Source organism: Castanea sativa, chromosome 8, assembly GCF_040712315.1.
Source record: "Castanea sativa cultivar Marrone di Chiusa Pesio chromosome 8, ASM4071231v1".
Classification (NCBI taxonomy): domain Eukaryota; kingdom Viridiplantae; phylum Streptophyta; class Magnoliopsida; order Fagales; family Fagaceae; genus Castanea; species Castanea sativa.
This window is the reverse complement of record NC_134020.1, coordinates 52,042,793-52,057,834: the sequence shown is the minus strand read 5'-3', so window position 1 is coordinate 52,057,834 and position 15,042 is coordinate 52,042,793. Positions and strand designations below refer to the sequence as shown.

General features: G+C 35.1%; 2 protein-coding genes across 2 annotated transcripts; both read left to right on the top strand.

Moving 5' to 3' along the window:
* The first annotated feature begins 741 nt into the window (after nt 1–741).
* LOC142606672 (uncharacterized) lies at nt 742–6,375 on the top strand. The gene is made up of 10 exons (XM_075778009.1): nt 742–1,187; nt 1,294–1,368; nt 2,166–2,219; nt 2,493–2,571; nt 2,665–2,792; nt 3,251–3,334; nt 3,850–3,933; nt 4,350–4,501; nt 5,026–5,176; nt 5,450–6,375. The coding sequence occupies exons 1-10, from the start codon at nt 798–800 to the stop codon at nt 5,903–5,905; spliced, it is 1,653 nt and encodes a 550-aa protein (XP_075634124.1). The 5' UTR covers nt 742–797; the 3' UTR covers nt 5,906–6,375.
* Nucleotides 6,376–7,824: 1,449 nt separating this feature from the next.
* On the top strand, nt 7,825–14,254 carry LOC142605676 (uncharacterized). Its single transcript, XM_075777107.1, has 5 exons — nt 7,825–8,016; nt 9,059–9,142; nt 9,279–9,572; nt 13,584–13,772; nt 13,888–14,254. The coding sequence occupies exons 3-5, from the start codon at nt 9,363–9,365 to the stop codon at nt 13,954–13,956; spliced, it is 468 nt and encodes a 155-aa protein (XP_075633222.1). The 5' UTR covers nt 7,825–8,016; nt 9,059–9,142; nt 9,279–9,362; the 3' UTR covers nt 13,957–14,254.
* The last annotated feature ends 788 nt before the right edge of the window (nt 14,255–15,042 follow it).

Genomic DNA, 15,042 nt, shown 5'->3' with positions numbered 1-15,042 from the left:
AAACGTTAGGCAATGACATGGTCAAAACCAATGGATAAAAGGGGTAAACCCTTGAATGTCCTAGAAGCACCGATGTTAGAGAAACACCAGGGATAAAGGCTGTCACCTCCACATTAAAGACCCTGCACCTACCACCCTGGCCGCATTAATGGGGAAGTGACACCTGAACAGTGGAAGGGAAACTTCTGGTTACTATTCAAAGGCACTAAGAAAAGAAATATCTAGGCTAAGGGAGAGTTGGGGCAACACGTGTACAAAGTATCAAAAAGGGGAGTATTTAAGGAGCAACTTAGAACAGAATGGGAGATCCCTTCTTTGTAACCTAAAAGAAAGAGAAAAAAGAAAGAGAAATAATACAAGAACAGTTCTCGGCTTACGTCCGAGCAGGTTGACTTACAGTATTCCTTGTTGTTTTCAAGTGTCTACAATCTTTGGCTTGTCATTTAATCCTCAAACACTTCTAACCTGGGTTTCAAGCCCACGCTCTACAAATCATGTTGTTTAAAGCTCATTGGGCCTGAGCCCGTAACTGTTCTTGGGGCCAGGTGCAATTGTGCACTTACAGATATCATCTAATTTTTACCAAAAGTCTATTCAACATTACAAGTTTTGATTTATTTATTTTAGTTTTATTACTTTTACCTCTCTATTTCATTTAATAAGCGAGTTGTTGTTCCAAGTTCGAACACAAAGGTACACGTTTAGCAAATAAACACACGCACAAAAGGTACACAAAAACTTGTGTGTGCGTGTGACAAGGCTTCTCGGTAGACATTGTGTAGCACATCAACAAAGCAATGCTGCTGAGACTGAGACTGAGACCGAGGCCAATCTCCATGTCCATGTCCTCGTCCTCCTCGCTCACTCTCTTTCACCTCCCATTTCAAAGCCTCTCTCTCCAACGCCAAACTCAAATCAAACTAAAACCCATCCTTCAATTCAGCCCCTCTAGACCCCTCTCTATATCTTCTTCTTTCTCTACTTCGGTGGCCCCCCAAGTGCCACTACGCTTTTCAAACAGCCTCGATGTCGATGATCATCATCATCTCTCTTGCTCCATGCCCAACACCAAGCCCCTCAGAGTCGCCGTCCTTGTCAGCGGCGGCGTCGACAGCAGCGTCGCTCTTCGCCTCCTCCACGCCGCTGGCCATTCCTGCACCGCTTTCTACCTCAAAATCTGGTTCCAAGTATGCCCATTTATACATATATGATCATGTTGGTTGTGAAAATGGAGAAAGACCCATTACTCAAAATTGAATTGTGGTACTATACTGATGTGTGGTTTTGGTGTAGGAAGACTTTGAGAACTTCTGGTCAGAGTGCCCATGGGAAGAAGATTTGAAGTATGCTAAAGCTGTTTGTAATCAAGTAATTAACTTTACTTCTCTCTTTTCTAAGTTTTCTGTTTTTTTTTTTTTTTGGTTGAAAGTTAGACTTAGTATTAAAGATGTACATGGTGTGCATAGAATGTGTTAGGAAGTAAGATAAAGTTTTACTCTTTCTGTTTTCTGCATAGAATATGCTAGGAAGTAATATAAATTTTTAATCTTTCTGTTAATATTTTTTATGTGGGAGAGGGGAGGTTGGAAGCCTGGACATCTCTATTGAAAGCCACAGGAAATGCCATTCCATTGGTAATTACACGTGCACTGGACCTAATTAATCCATTGAGGATCCATAGCCAATTGTTAAATTTCGGGACTAAGGCATGGTTGTTGTTGAGGCAGTATTTATACACACACACACCTAGTTGGTCATGAACCCAGAACCTTACATCGATTTTGCTTTTACAAGGGAAGGAGGTGCCATTTGAGCTAGAGGCTAGAGCACATGGGCATCTAATGATTTACATCTTGTCACAATTCTTTAATTTGTGTCCCATTGATTTTTTCCCCCTATTCCTCCCTTTGGACTTACTCATAAATTGATACCCTTCGAAGTTCATTTAATTTCTTAAATTTCTGTAGTCACATTTGCTAATCCAGCTATTACACTTGTTTGGGTGAATAGCACCCACCTGCATGATTTCAATGAAGGGCTTTTGCACATGTTTCATAGATAAAGCCTTTGATTTTATTGTGTGCTTTATGCTGAAGAGAGGTCTTACAACTGAAATTTTTTTTTTTTTTTTTTTTTTTTTTTTTTTTTTTTTTTTTTTTTTTCAGGTTGATGTCCCATTGGAAGTTGTGCATTTGACAGATGAATATTGGAAGAATGTGGTAGGCATTACCTCTCTGAGTGTATTTTCTTTGGATAATGTTTAATTAGCGCTCACTTTGCACTATACCTTCTGCTGTATTTCTAATGCTTGCTAACTATATTTGTTAAACTTGCACTGCTTGTTGTTCTATCGTGTCTGTGAATTCAACTTAAATCATAATATTATTGTTCAGTCTTCATCATTGCTTGCATTCCTGTTTAGTAACCAGAGGAAGTCCTGAAAGGCTTAGTTTGGCTATTTAAGTGTTCAGAATTAATGGCCATTATTTCAGGTGTCTTACATTATTGAGGAGTATCGATGTGGCCGTACTCCTAACCCAGATGTTCTTTGCAATACAAGAATAAAGTTTGGTATGCTGTCAACTTAATTAAAAAATACACCTTTTACCACTGCAAAGTTACATATGCTATTCTATTGTCTCTTAAGGGTATGTCATTTTCCAGGTGCATTCATGGATGCCATCAGCAGTATGAATTTTGACTATGTTGCTTCTGGACATTATGCAAAAATCATTCACTCTTCCACAGATCAGATGGATAACCCTTCTGTTTTAGAACTTTCGAAAGACATGGTACCTTCATGAGATATTACTGAGTTCTATTATTCCCTGTCCTTTTTGGCTTTATTGCTGTTCTTTATATATTGAAGATGTGTCCAAAGAATTTTATCTTGTTAAATATGAGCTTTATTTACAATGCTTTCTCTTTTTCCTAACTGAGTAGATGCTTTAAATGGCTACTCATGCTTGTTTTTAGAATATATGCAATTTTTATGATCATTATACATGTCTAGGAGGTTTTAATGTTACTTTAAGATGAGAATGTTTACAGTCATGGAATTTTGAGTTTGCAAGTGGGTGGTTGTAATTCCTTTAATTCTTATATGAGGAAAGAAACACAGGACTGATTTAATTGGTTTTCTTTTGCAATTTGTACACAGATCTCAGTTTGAAAAGGAGCCCCTTTTTTTTTTAAAAAAATTCTCCAGCATATTGTCTGGTTTTAACACCTTCTAACTTTGAATTTTTAGGTCAAGGATCAAACATACTTCCTTTCGCATCTCTCGCAGGCTCAGCTCAAGCGACTAATGTTCCCACTTGGTTATATCTCAAAGGTTAGCTGGGACTAGTTTTACTGCAAGGCAGAACTTTACTTGAAAAGTTTTTGTTTATCTATTTACATTCTGTTTCACATTATCTATTTACATTCTGCAACTGCTGAATATTTTTGAGTGTTTGAAAACTTTAGATGGGAATCATAGATTTTAGTTGCGAAGATGCCTGATATTGTATACGTATTATCCAACAGGATTGTTCTCACTCAAAGTGATGATATGATTACAAAGTGAATTAGTTACACAGATGCTGCCATGAATACTTTGCCTTTATTCATAGTGTTTCTCATTGTTAATGGGAACTGAAACATCCATAATTGTGAACTTCTGAAAATTTTAGTTGCCGTAAATCCTCATATGGTTAATACAATCTCTCTTTTTCCACTAATTTCTCATTTGCCAAAGCAATTTATGGTCATTTTGTGTGGCTTTGATTGTCTCTTTGTAGAGCACTTGCATTTGTTTTCTTCTATTCTGATTCCCTTCTCTTTTTATGTTTGCTCAATTACCTGCAGGAAGAAGTTCGCAAACTTGCTACAAGATTTGATTTACCTAACAAAGATAGAAAGGATTCACAAGGAATATGCTTCCTTGGGAAGGTCTGTCTATTAAGTAGCTCTTTTGGACAATTCATTTATTTGTCAGTATTTATTCCTGTTCAAGAAATTATCTCCTGGTGCCAGCATGTGTAATTGCCTTTACTTTTTAACTTGAATTATATAGGAAAGTTAAGCAGATTGCCCTCAAGTCTCAATCATCTGCTGTTAGGTTTTGCTTGCTTTAAACCTTGTTCTTTGCTGGTGAAGGCTAATAGGAAAGCGTCAGAATAATATCTTTTTGCTAAGCTACAGAATAACATTTAATCATTATCTTTATCATGTGGGTCATGGATTTATTTTTATTGGCTATTTAAAAATTGTCATTTTGGTTTCTTATGATTGGTTTTATCACAAGGTTGTCAGTTGTGAATGGATTCATCTTGAAACCTTTTGTCTCCCTTTTTTTTGGGCTACAGATAAAGTTCAGTGAATTTGTTGGTAGACATATTGGGGAGAGGGAAGGTGTAATATTGGAAGCTGAGACAGGAGATTTCCTTGGAAAACATCGAGGTTTTTGGTTCTACACAATTGGTCAACGCCAAGGTCTACGTCTCCCTGGAGGACCCTGGTATGCTCTCATCATTTATACCTAGCGTCCTTTCTTCACTCCTTTTTTTGAATTGCTAAAATTCACCATCTCCTTTACGGCTTCAACGGTTCTATATGCTTCTTAGTTTTGTTTTGTTTTCTCTGATGTGCTCTTCTCTTGTACACTTCTTGTGTACTTGGGCAGAAGAACCCAGTGCTCATTTTTTTAATGAAGTCTCTTATCAAAGAATAATAAAAATGCCAGCATTTGTTTCTGGTATTTCTCTTAAATTCTTTTTTATGTTCTGTTTAGTGGTACTAGCATACCAATCAATATTGAAGTGTTGTATATGTTAAAGAAGCAGAGTGGCTGTTATGACATTTCTTTCCCATTAATCATAGCTTTTATTGCTCCGGCAAGATATGTTTCTGTATAATTAGACGGTCTGAAAACTGGCTATTGTCAAATACTGGTTATGAACTTATGATACTTTATACACTGTCTATTGTCAAACACTTGTTATGAACATATTCAATATGGCTGGTCTTGTGTATCTCATGCAGGTATGTTGTTGAGAAGGACATTAAAAACAATGTAGTGTTTGTGTCAAGAAATTACTTCTCATTTGACAAAAGAAGACGCATATTTCGTGTTGGCTCCATAAAATGGCTTAGTGGGTTGCCTCCAAATCAGTTATGTCAGCTCCAGTGCAAGGTAGAAGTGTCCAATTCCTATTCCAGTGACTTTTCATGATTAAGTTCTGAAAATACCACAACCTTATTTCTGCACTACCGCCCTGACAGAAAATGGCCCAATTAGACATTATGCATAATTTACTTAGTGAATACTAGTCCTCTAAAGAATGCCCATCATGTACTAATAGGCATGCTATGAATCTGGTTATGTTGTTTGAAATTCCCATGTTGAGTCCCATCCCAAGTCTATAATCCTAGTAACTCAAAGCTCATGTCTTAATAATTTTTTCAGGTCAGACATGGCCCTGGATTTTACAACTGCAGTTTAGAAATGGAACTTGGTCAAGATGGTAGTGAAGACATTGCAGTTGTCCACTTATCTGAAGATGATCAGGGCCTGGCAGCTGGGCAGTTTGCAGCCTTCTATCAGGGAAGAACCTGCTTGGGCTCTGGCATAATTTTGGAGTCCTGGGATGATCAAGGTTTTCCTGTGTGTGCAAAGGCGCTCGAAATTGCAAGAATGGAAGATAAAACAAAGCTTGGGAAACCAATTAAGATAAAAGTTAAACCAGAAACTCCTCTAGTGGAATCTAATGAGACTGATGGTCCAGAACTTTGTAGAGGACTACAAAATTCCCATGTTGTAGCCGCTAAACAAAGAAAACGGGCATCTAAGGAAGAATCAATCTCTAGATTCCCTGCGAATTGGCTGCAAAAGATTCGAGAGAAGTGGAGGCAGATCTTTTAGCTTTGATCTCAAGGGCAGGAGAATTGACCACAGTGGAGGAGAAATCATACAAGCGATAGTTTGCATCCAGTATAAAATCTTGTGAATGGCTGGAATAATGCTTCAGTCTCTTATCCTATGTTTGGATGGAGGGGGTGGGGTCTAGTTCCAGCTATCTTCCCCCCTCTCCTCCTGACTCCCCTCCATTCTAAACATATACTTAGTGATTCTCATGTTGAGGTAGAAAGGTAACATGGAAGTTCATTAGGTAGTACATTAGATAGTTTGAAACCTTGAATTGTTCATTGGGTTGTAGCGACTATTTTACATCACATTCTTTGAGGCAATTATATTCTTTTTCATGGGGTGGGTTGAATCTGCAACAATTAGCTGCAGATATTAATGTATCTATAATGTATGTTGTATTTAAAAATAGTTCTAAATCCCATTGGCTATCTGAAAAGACTGAAATCATTTTGAGCTTCAAAGAACTTTGAACTTCTTCTATTGCATTGAGCTTCGAATCATACTGAGCATTTTAACCTGTTATCAGTTAAAATGCTGGGAAAAGGACCATCTCCATTTGCTTTAAAATGGAGAAAGAGAGTACATTTTATGAACAAAATTACAAAATTACAAATTTAAAAATAAATTTAACACCATGCTTTTATCATTCTTTCAAATAGAATTTCAAATAGAGTGACACTTAACCATAAGGTGGATTTTGTCCACTTTTGGATAAATAAAAATGGACATAATTTTAGAGTGTATAATTTAATCACTGCCAAAATTTCAGGGTGTAAAAATGCACAACATTTTTTAGCCATCCTAAAAAGGGTATTAACCATGACTACTTGAAAAAAAATTTCAATATTTTGAAGCTTTTTTTTTCTTAAAATTTTATATATTAATTTTTACTAACTAAATTTATGATAATGTCCATTATTCACATGAGAGAGAGAGAGAGAGAGAGAGAGAGAGAGAGAGAGAGAGAGAGAGAGAGAGAGAGAGAGAGAGAGTGTGTGTGTGTATCATAGGACTAAACTCTGTTATAACATAATTTCCCCTAGGAACATTACTTCATACATAAATTGTTATTTGGTCCACTTTGATCCATTCGGTCGACTTTCGTGCATTTCGATTCACTTAAGGAAAAGACAAGTTTGGATTGAAACTTGAGGATACTTTTTATAAATATGAATTTAGTAAAAAATATAAATTTCAAACTCGTTCCAAATTCGATTAAATCTAAGCAATTTAATTTTTTATTTGTTTCACATATATTTATTAAGGAATTAAAACTCATTTCAAACTCATCTATTTATTTATTTATTTTGCTTAATTAAAAAAAGACTAACTTAGCATTATTGTTAAGTTTTAAAATATTAGTAAATCACATTCAAACCTTAGAGCTACTATATTTAGTCGTTTGACTAGACATATATTGAGAAATATTAATCTATAAATATTAAAACCATGGAAGAATATCAAATTTACAAAAGAAAAGAAAAGGAACAAAAAGGGGTAAAATACAAATTAAACTCCTAAAGTTTTGGGGTGTTTAGATTTTACACTCTAAAATTTCAGAATTTGAATTTTACCCTATGAAGTTTGGGGGTGTTTAGATTTTACACCATAATATTTCAGAATTTAAATTTTACCTTCTAAATTTTAAAGATATTTAGATTTTACTCCATAAAGTTTGGATTTTATATTCTAAATTTTCAAAATTTAGGGCGTAAAATTCAAATATTTCTAAACTTTAGAAAGTAAAATTCAAATTTTGAAATATTATGGTATAAAATTCAAATACCCTAAACTAAATTCAAAATTTAAAATTTTAAGGTTTAAAATCTAAATAATCTCTGCATATTGTGTAATTTGCAATTTAATCTTAAAAAAAAAAAAAAAAAAAATTTACACCGTACTAAAAAAAAAATTCCTCACCATCTCCAAAACCCCTTTCCTTTCTCTCCCCAATTCCAATTCCCAAACTTCCTCCCACTTCCCTCTTCCCTCTTCCCTTCCCTTCAATTCATCTCTCTCTCCAAACGCTCTCACATTTCCCTTCTCTTTTTGGGGGGTTTTTGGTTTCCATTCCATTCAATTCTATTCTATGTGACATTCAATCGGTGAGTCTCTCTCTCTCTCTCTCATTTTCAAGTTACTTTTACTTTGTTAAGGTAGTGGGTTTATTGCTAAACTTGTAAAATGTGCTTAAAAGAATGAGTAATTCTTGTCCAATTGATAGAGTTGGGAAAATTCTAGTGCCAAAACATATAAATTTGGAATGCAAAGAAGATTGATAAGTGGAAAACTAGATGGGTTTTTTTTTTTTTTTTTTTTAAATTTTTTAATTAGAAAAGGATTATGTCTGAATCTTTGTTTGATATAATGGGTCCAAGTGAGTATTATAAGTTTAACTCTTAGTGATTGCAGCAAGTGAACAAGGTTAATTGCAAGATTATAGTAAGCGTATCTCTCTCTCATTTTCAAGTTATTTATATGTTAATGTGTGAATAAGATAGTGGTTTATAGCTAATTTTGTGTTAAAAAAAAAAAAAAAAACTTGTAATAGGTGCTAAGAATGAGTAATTCTTATCCAGTTGATAAAGATAACTAATGGGAAATTCTAGTGCTGAAACGTATCAAATTTGGAATGTAATGAATTATGAAATTAGTGTTGTAAGGGTTGACCTTTTTTGTTTTCATTGTTTTTGCTAGATTTGCCTGAAGTATATATTTAGTGGGTACTTTGGATAATAGTAGATAACCTTGGAATTAAGAGTCACTTATTTAGAAGATGCAGGAATTTGACAGTTTAAATATAAATGAAGGTTAAGAATAACAAGGGATATCCTTGTGAAATTTTATTATAAATAGGTCGTACCCAGTGCATAAAGCTTCCACTTTTGTGGGGTCTAAGAGGTGATTGGTAGACAGTCTTGCTCCCAATATGGGTATAAATAATTTCCAGAATTTTGCATATACCCTCAATTTTGTTTATTTATATTTCAAAGTTTACTACAAAACAGATAAAGAACTAAAGAAATTGCATGTTTCAGTGATGCAATTTAACTGATATTTCTTGATAATGTTTGATTTGCACTTACTCTTTTGAAAGAAGAGGAAAAATAGCTGTTGCTTGCTAAGATTTATAAATTCAATGTGCAGATTCCTGACCATCTACTTCCAAGGGTTGCAGTTGTTGGAAGACCAAACGTTGGTAAATCAGTGCTGTTTAATCGTCTTGTTGGGGTATTTGATCAATAATTCTGGCTTTTGATTCTCTGATTAGTATTGATGCTTTCCCGTACTGTGGGAATAAAAATAGAAACTTCCATTTGTGTGTTTTCATTTAGTGAAAGTTGACTTTCTTTTTTGATTAATATAGGGGAACAGGGCAATTGTGGTGGATGAACCAGGAGTTACAAGGGATTGCTTGTATGGTAGATCCTTTTGGGGAGAGTATAAATTTATGGTGGTTGATACTGGAGTTGTTCTCAATATAGCAACGTCACAGGCTGATGTTATGGAAGAGTTGGCTATCACTGCAACAATTGGTATGGTTGGGATTCCTCTGGCCTCCAGGGAGGCAGCTATTGCCAGAATGCCCTCAATGATTGAGAGGCAAGCTACTACAGCTGTGGAAGAAGCATCTGTCATAATATTTCTTGTTGATGGACAGGTATTGTGCATGACTGTATGACTTAAATGTACTGTCTGTCTTCTTTCCATTATTTTGTCCAAACTCTTGAACTTACTCTTTCAAATTCCCATGCTTGTTAGTGCTGGAAAAAGAATAGTATATTTATCCTTTGTGCACTTGGAACTTAAGGGTGTTCTCGTGAATGAATGTATTGTACTGTTTGTCTTCTGGCTTGTAGGAACTTGGTAATACTGTTCTGCATAAATTTAAGATATTCCACCAAGAGAATTATCTCTATGTTGAAGATCATTTCTCATGGTGAATCACATGTTGACATATCATAGGGAGTCTCTTTTCCACCTGAAAGGCCTTTTAACAAATGTTTCAATACCCAAAGGCCTTAAGGGTGGTAACTAGTAATAATAATAGTATACTGGTAATCTATTAAAAAAAAGAAAAAAAAGTATACTGATAAAGCGTGTGTTTGGATAACTTGGCGTTTGCGTTTTGATGAAAAATTTCTGCGTTTTTTTTTTTTTTTTTTTTTTTCTTCTGCTGATGCACGATTCAGGGGGGACAGCGGTTACTGTTCATGCTACTGTGTATGAACAGTAGCCGCATTTGCTGACTTTTCAGCACCTCTGTGGGTCCCGTGTACTGTTCACGGGACCCACAAACTTCACTTTACAGAATTTTTTTTATTAAAAATGGGTCCCACGGTACTATTTACACATTTAAAAATTATTTTGGTACAGTGTTTTCAGTTTTCAATTTTCAGTTTTCAGCAATAAGCTCTATCCAAACGGACCCAAAGCATCAGCTGGCTGTACAATCATCATGAAATTTCTGTTGAATTATTTGTTTCAAAATGTTAGGGGCAAAAATAGGATCCAGATAGAGTCACAACCATGTACAAGAGACCTGTTATGGTATATGGACAGCTGCCAATAAATCAAAGCCCTTTTTTCCCCTGATGGATCAAGTTGATAATGCACACATGAAACTTTGTATGCTCAAAAAAACTTGCCCACATAACTGACTGAGTAAAAATTAATATCCCACTTACTTTGTTTATTATGCGCCAACCCTTGTTGGGAGCCAAGATTGTAGATGACCATTAATTTCTATTGAAATTGATGTCATTATTCGAAATTTTAACTAAAACTGGTTCTCATGGAGCATACCTGTTTCTATGTCCTAGTTGGGTCATTGCACGTGGGACTTATATGTCTATGTTTTCTATTAAAATGATATCATATGTGTTTCTCTAATGTCACAATAGGCAAAAGAAATATCATTGGAGGAGATTCTTGGAGTTTGTATTAATTTGGGCAGTTTTTTGGCTATTACAATTAAAAGTTTACAATTTGCTAATAAATGAGTGATTATGGTTAATACAGGCCCATCATGATTTTACAAAGTTTTCAATTTTTCCAGAGCTTGAATCATCAATGCCTTGATTTCTTGGAATCAGCCTCTCCCTTTAAACAAAAAATGTTAAGTTACAACAGGCACCTGATAGGGCTTGTACCCACAACCTCACCTTTCACCTTGGTCTTACAAGGGGAGGAAGTATCATTTGAGCTGGAGCTGATTGGTAAGTTACACACATAACCGGTAGTTTTGAAACCACGACCTCACCCTCCATCCCATTGTTATTATTGGCGGAGGAAGTGCAATTTGAGCTAGAGCTTATTGACTTCCTGGAATCAGCCACTTTATCATCAATAAAATGGAAACATGTGTTGTTTGGCGCTAGGATATTTGTATGTGGTATACATCACAAGGTTGACTCTTCAATTTCAGCAGGGATTGATTTTTGAGGAACAATGATCCCACTCAATGTACTTTGTCCACCTCCTATATGAGCTTGAACTTTTTGTCAAAAATGCTTTGGTTGTGTCCATCTTTTTCCAAATTGCAAGCTGAGAGCACTCGAAGCTCTTATGCCTTATATGCTTCCTATTTCTAATCACTGGGGTGATCTTTAAAGATTCTGCAGTTTAGAGCTCTTTATGAATGTAAGTGCTTGTGCATTATCTTTTACAGTATTTTTTGATTGGTTGTATCCCATATTTTGGGGTGTCTGGGTTGTGGGACACATTTTTTTCAATATAATGCAATGAAGCTTCATATCTTGGCTTCAAATGTGAGTGGACTAATTAGAACCATAGCTAGAATTTTGAATGAGAGAGACTATTAGGTGCTGTGGAGTGGTCAGTGGGTGGGACAGGCTGTATTTCTTGGATGGCTGAAGGAGGGTTTTTGGTGAAATCGTCATCTGTAATTTCTTGGGAACTACATATTCAACTTATTTGGAATGTTTTCATATGTTTCCAAGTCCTTGTCTTTATAATTGGGCAAGCAAATGTTTATAATACAAAGAAATAAAGGTAACGATGAACAGGCAGGTCTGACCGCAGCTGATGAAGAAATTGGAGACCGGCCACGAAAGATCTACTCAAATAAGTATGTCATTCTTGCAGTTAACAAATGTGAGTCTCCACGTAAAGGACTCATGCAAGCATCAGAGTTTTGGTCCTTGGGGTGAGGTGTCCCTTATTTTCTCCTCCTTTCTTCTTTTTTTCAAGTTTTCAGCAAGAGTATTAGTCTTCAGTCACATAACAGATGTGTATTGTTTAACAATGTGGGTGTCTGTTTATGCGTTAATACAACACTCATTCATTCAGTAGACATTAATTTTATTTAGCATTTTTTAATTCCAAATTTAATGTGACATTGTGTGATATTGTGTTGTGCTAATTTAGTAAATATATGAATGATTGTGATATTATATCTAATGCGCCAAGGAGCACCATCTGGAGGCTGCATATGAATTTTGTAAATCGACCATGAATCCTCTATGACAATGGTTCGAGACTTGAACTGCATTAGATTCTCTCTAACATAGTGTGTGTTTGGATACCGCTTATTTTGCTAAAAAATGAAAACTGAAAATAATAAAAAAAAAATTTTGGTGACTGTTCATTGGCCTGATTGCACTGTTCTTGTCCCATGAACAGTGCAACAGCCGCTGGACTTAAAAAAAAGAAAAAAAGGCCCTAGACGCAGACGCTCCAAATGCAATCGCAAACCAAATGGAGTTATAGTCAAATCATGTTAAGATATTTTATCAGACTCCACAGATGTAGTTTCCATATTCTTCTCTTATTATTAGTATTATTATTTTGGAAAAACACACTGATGTTTGGTTGGATACCATCTTCTAGTTCTATTTTATGTGACCTCTCTGAGTTGGCATCAAATTTGTTATACTATTTCTATGGGAGAAACCTGTTGGGGAATTTGTTGAGTTTTTTGGATTTTGATAAATGGATTGATGCTCATCTTTTGAAAGTAGTTATAATTCACTTGCGCATTTAAAGGATTGCCTGGAAACTGATTTCTTGATAGAAAAGAATGTCCATCTTAATCCATGAGCCTTTTAGCTCAACTAACACCTGTTGGTGTTTCTAACTGAGACTTCCAGGGTTCAACACTCCCCTCTTTTATTGTAACTATTGAATTATCAAAAAAAGAATGTCCATCTTAAAATACATGAGAGATCAATACCCTTATCAACATAATTTCATGAGTTTGTCAGGAAATAGAGATAATTTCATGAGTTTGCCAGTGATGAAATTTGAGTTTATGCATCGCCTTATCAACTTAATTTTTCCAATGTTAGGACTTTATGAAGAACGTTATGTCCAAGATTCCATTTGGTATTGGTTATTTCTGTCCCTTTGTCTGAACGTTGATACTTTATAAAGCATGTCATGTCCCAGATTCCATTTGTTATGGTTATTTGTGTGTGCGCGTGCAGATACTTAGGGTTTAGAGTTTATGTAGCCAATCTCAGTTACTTGGGATTAATGCTTAGTTTTTAAAGAATTGGAAATGTATGCTAATACGCTATAGCAGGGCGCGGTAAGTTGAGTTGTTTTATGAACTTTTTTTCTCCTTTAATGCAAATAGTGTATTATTTGAATGTATTGTATAAATAAACTACTACAAGATATAGCGTATCTTACTGATTTCCCTTTGCAGGCTGCCATAAGACCACCCACATTCGTTTTCTTTGTTAATGATGTGAAACTTTTCCCTGAGACTGCTATATGGAGAAGCAACTACATACAGATGCAGGGTTTGCTGGTACTCCAATTCGTCTTCTTTGGTGCAGCAGACGAAAAATGGAAAAAGATGAAGGTTGGTAGCAGTCTTATTGTCATCAGCATGGTATTTGTTTCTTTCAGTTTATACAATGATGTGTGCATTTGTTCCACTTGCAACGTTTGAATGCATCCTTAAAACATTTATTCGATTTAAATGTCTATGGTCGATTTGTTTACAGGTAGAGCTGCAAGGATACAATCGAATCTCGTGCCATGTGATAGCAAATTGGAATTGGCTTCATGAGTAACGAGGTTTCACCATCCTAGAACCAAGGCCAACCCCCACCACCGCCACTAGGCCCTGTTTGACAAGAAAACTTCATGCAACTAACTGAAATCATCCAGTGGCATGGAATTCATGTCTATTTAATTTTGTAGACCAGCATCTGCAATTCTTGTCTCTCATTGATTAGGAGTGGTGAACTTGTAACTTAAATTGTCTAATGTAGTGACTTGGGACTCTCCTCTCTTCCATTTAAGCCTGGCACTCATTTGGCTTTGGTCCACAAATTGTGGTTGAGCTAATATTTGTGTCATTAAAAACTCTCTCTAGTCTCTGGTTGCAACTTAATTGGTAAACTTTAGTAGCTCTCTCTTTCTCCATATAGAAGCCATAACCCATGTGCATTTTTTTCGGTGATTGAAGATACCTGTTCTGCATATCATAAGGTTGATGTAATTTAATTCACAAACTTACAACTTCTCGTTATTAATGTAATAATCATATCCATCCATAATCGACCCCCAAAATATTTAAAACTAAGAGTTTATTGTTGTTTCCTAATAATGTCATCGCTAACACCACTAAGGATATTTAAAAATAAAAACCCAAATCATTTTGAAATGAGTGGTTAGATTTTACCAAATTAACATTATCAACATTTTAAAAAAAAGAACGGTGACTATTATCATTTTTGTATTTATTTAAATTATTAATAATGTGACAAAGTCTTTTTTTTTTTTTGTTGAGATAGTTTCAACCTCCAAAAAAAAAAAAAAAAATGGTGACAAAGTCCAATTCACTTATTCCAAATTGAATGGATACTGTTCTAACTTTCTAAGAACTCTACTGGATCCAAATCTATACCGAGGATTTGGTATTAATTTCTTACTTGCTCCCTTAAAAGAGAGATACTCAAACTTCACATTTAAAGTAATTTTACCTCACTTCTTTGTCATATATTCCTCAAAAATACATTATTATTATTATTTCGATAATTTGATACTTGAGGAAATGAATATCTAAACTTAGAAGTCTTCGTTGGAAATACCTAGAGATATCAATGTCAATAAAGTTATTAGATGATTCGTCTTAAAATGTACACTCTCTCGTA